At 50.2% G+C, this 2,440-nt stretch overlaps 1 protein-coding gene across 1 annotated transcript; it reads left to right on the forward strand.

Annotated features, from left to right (window-relative positions):
* Positions 1 to 765: 765 nt before the first annotated feature.
* Positions 766 to 2,052, forward strand: LOC308329651 (saccharopine dehydrogenase-like oxidoreductase; the record flags this gene model as incomplete). The annotated part of the gene is made up of 1 exon (XM_080784106.1): positions 766 to 2,052. One exon carries the CDS (start codon positions 766 to 768, stop codon positions 2,050 to 2,052), a length of 1,287 nt encoding a protein of 428 aa, XP_080640232.1.
* Positions 2,053 to 2,440: the final 388 nt, after the last annotated feature.

Here is a 2,440-nt window from a genome sequence, read left to right on the forward strand (position 1 = left end):
TATTCTTAGATTACTGTATACTTAGAAAGCATTAAGAGTTCCAAATATCAAAGCTGCTGCACTGGCATTAGGAACCGTAACAGCAAACTCGGTTCAGTATCTGAACTTACGTGATTCATTTTACAGTGGAATTTTTTTTTTGGAGATTCTGGCTGACAGCCAATTTGATTGGCCAAGTCACTGCCCCTCTCCTCCAGGCTTCCAGCTATAGACAAATCCACGGAGGGGCACCCCGGGCGCAGCCACCACCAAGGCGCAACAAGCACCGGGAGAGAGGGCCACACACGGCCAACAGGGAAGTAATAAACCTGCCGGCCAGGTGCAGCAAACCAGTGCTGACCACACCCCAGTGACCGCCGCACCCAGGGGACCCCAGCCACCACCGAGGCGCAACCAGCACCGGAAGAGAGGGCCACACCCGGCCAACTCCCTGTCATCTTTAGCCCTATTTTAATTTTCATCCATCACTTCCCCCCGCCTCCTCTCCTCTCTATCCTTTGCCCTCCTCCCAGTGGGACAGAGAGAGGGAGAGTGAGAAGGAGGGAAGGAGCCCATTTAAATCTAATCCTGCCAGTGCTGGGTACCAGTACCTGAACATGCTGATCAACACGTAACAACACAACAGTGCAATAACCCATGGTACAAGCCCATATGCCCATATATGGACTGGACGTGCCTGACATCAGCGCAAATCTGCATATACGGTATATACATCTATATGCACCCATATATTGAAGTGGTGTCAGTCCTATATGCAAATACACCATGGCGACTGAAACATCGAACAGAGCCTATCACATCATCATATTCGGTGCCTCTGGGTTTACCGGGCAGTTTGTTGTGGATGAGGTCGCCCGATGCACCACCAAACGTTCCACCGACTCTTTCAAATGGGCCGTAGCCGGGAGAAGTTGGGAGCGCCTGGAAGGGGTATTAAGTCAAGCTGCAGAGAGGCTGCATATGCCACAGCTGAGAACCGACATTGAAATAATTGTTGCAGATGTGTCCAATGAAGAATCATTGGCCATGATGTGTCAACAAGGGGTGGTAATTCTCAACTGTGTGGGTCCATACAGATTTTATGGAGAGCCAGTGGTGAAAGCCTGCATTGAGAACGGAGCTCACTGCATAGACATCTGTGGGGAACCTCACTTTTTGGAGCGTATGCAATTGGTGTACCACAGTAAGGCCATGGATAAAGGCGTGTATGTGATTGGCAGTTGTGGGTTTGACTCTATCCCGGCAGACATGGGCATTCTCTACACTCAGCAACAGTTCAAAGGAACACTGACAGCGGTGGAAAGCTTCTTGACTGTTACCACTGGACCTGAGGGGGCCGTCGGCCACGATGCGACCTGGCAGTCTGCCATCTACGGCTTCTCAGACAGCCACGCTCTACGACAACTGAGGAGAGAGTTTGGCCACAAACCTATGCCTGTTGTGGGAGCCAGGGCTAAGATGAGGGGCTCTGTGTTCTTCAGTAAGGAAATTCAGCAGTATAGCATCCCTTTCATGGGCTCCGACCCCTCTGTAGTTAAGAGAACCCAGCGACATCTTCATGAAGAAGAGAAACATTCGCCGGTTCAGTACAGTGCCTATGTTGGGGTTGGTGGTCTATTCTCACTCGTTAAGCTGTTCTGCGCTGGCCTGTTCTTCAGGCTCATGGTCACATTCAGCCTGGGCAGGAAGCTCCTCACTATGTTTCCATCATTCTTCTCTTTTGGCTTTTTCTCTCAGGCCGGTCCAACTATGAAGCAGATGGAGGACACGTATTTCAGCCTTACATTCTTTGGGCAGGGCTACTCGGAGGGACAAGACAACTCACAGGGTCGCCCGAATGCCAAGATCTGCACTCGGGTCATAGGTCCAGAGCCTGGCTATGTTGCCACACCAGTAGCTATGGTCCAGGCAGCAGTTACCTTGCTGAATGAAGTGCATTCCCTCCCAAGAAGGGGAGGAGTGTACACTCCAGGTGCTGCCTTCTGTAATACCGGCCTCATCGACCGCCTCAATGACCATGGCATTATGTTCTCAGTCAGGAGCTACTCATAAGCCTTCAGCGGTAGTCATTTTAAAAGTCCCACCATCCTGCATCAACCCAACTCTCCAAATGTGGGCAAGTCTTTGTATCTACATTAATTAGGTATGACTACTGCAATCACAGCCCCATTGAATATCATCATTATAAAATGTAAGAAATTATGTGAAATCTGGGTCCTACTTATGTGGCCTACTGGCATCGTGCATACAACGTTTTGGCACTCATTGGTCCAGCAGTTTGTAAGATCAGCTCCAGGAAGACACACACACACACACACACACACACACACACACACACCTTCTCAGACAGTGCACAAGAAATGTAGCACTGACCTGTCCAGCAGTTTGCGAGTTCACACACGCACATGCACACCAGATCCTCCTGAATGTTGTTGCCTTC

The sequence above is a fragment of the Protomyctophum bolini genome (assembly GCF_963924005.1).
Source record: "Protomyctophum bolini genome assembly, chromosome: 15".
Classification (NCBI taxonomy): Eukaryota; Metazoa; Chordata; class Actinopteri; order Myctophiformes; family Myctophidae; genus Protomyctophum; species Protomyctophum bolini.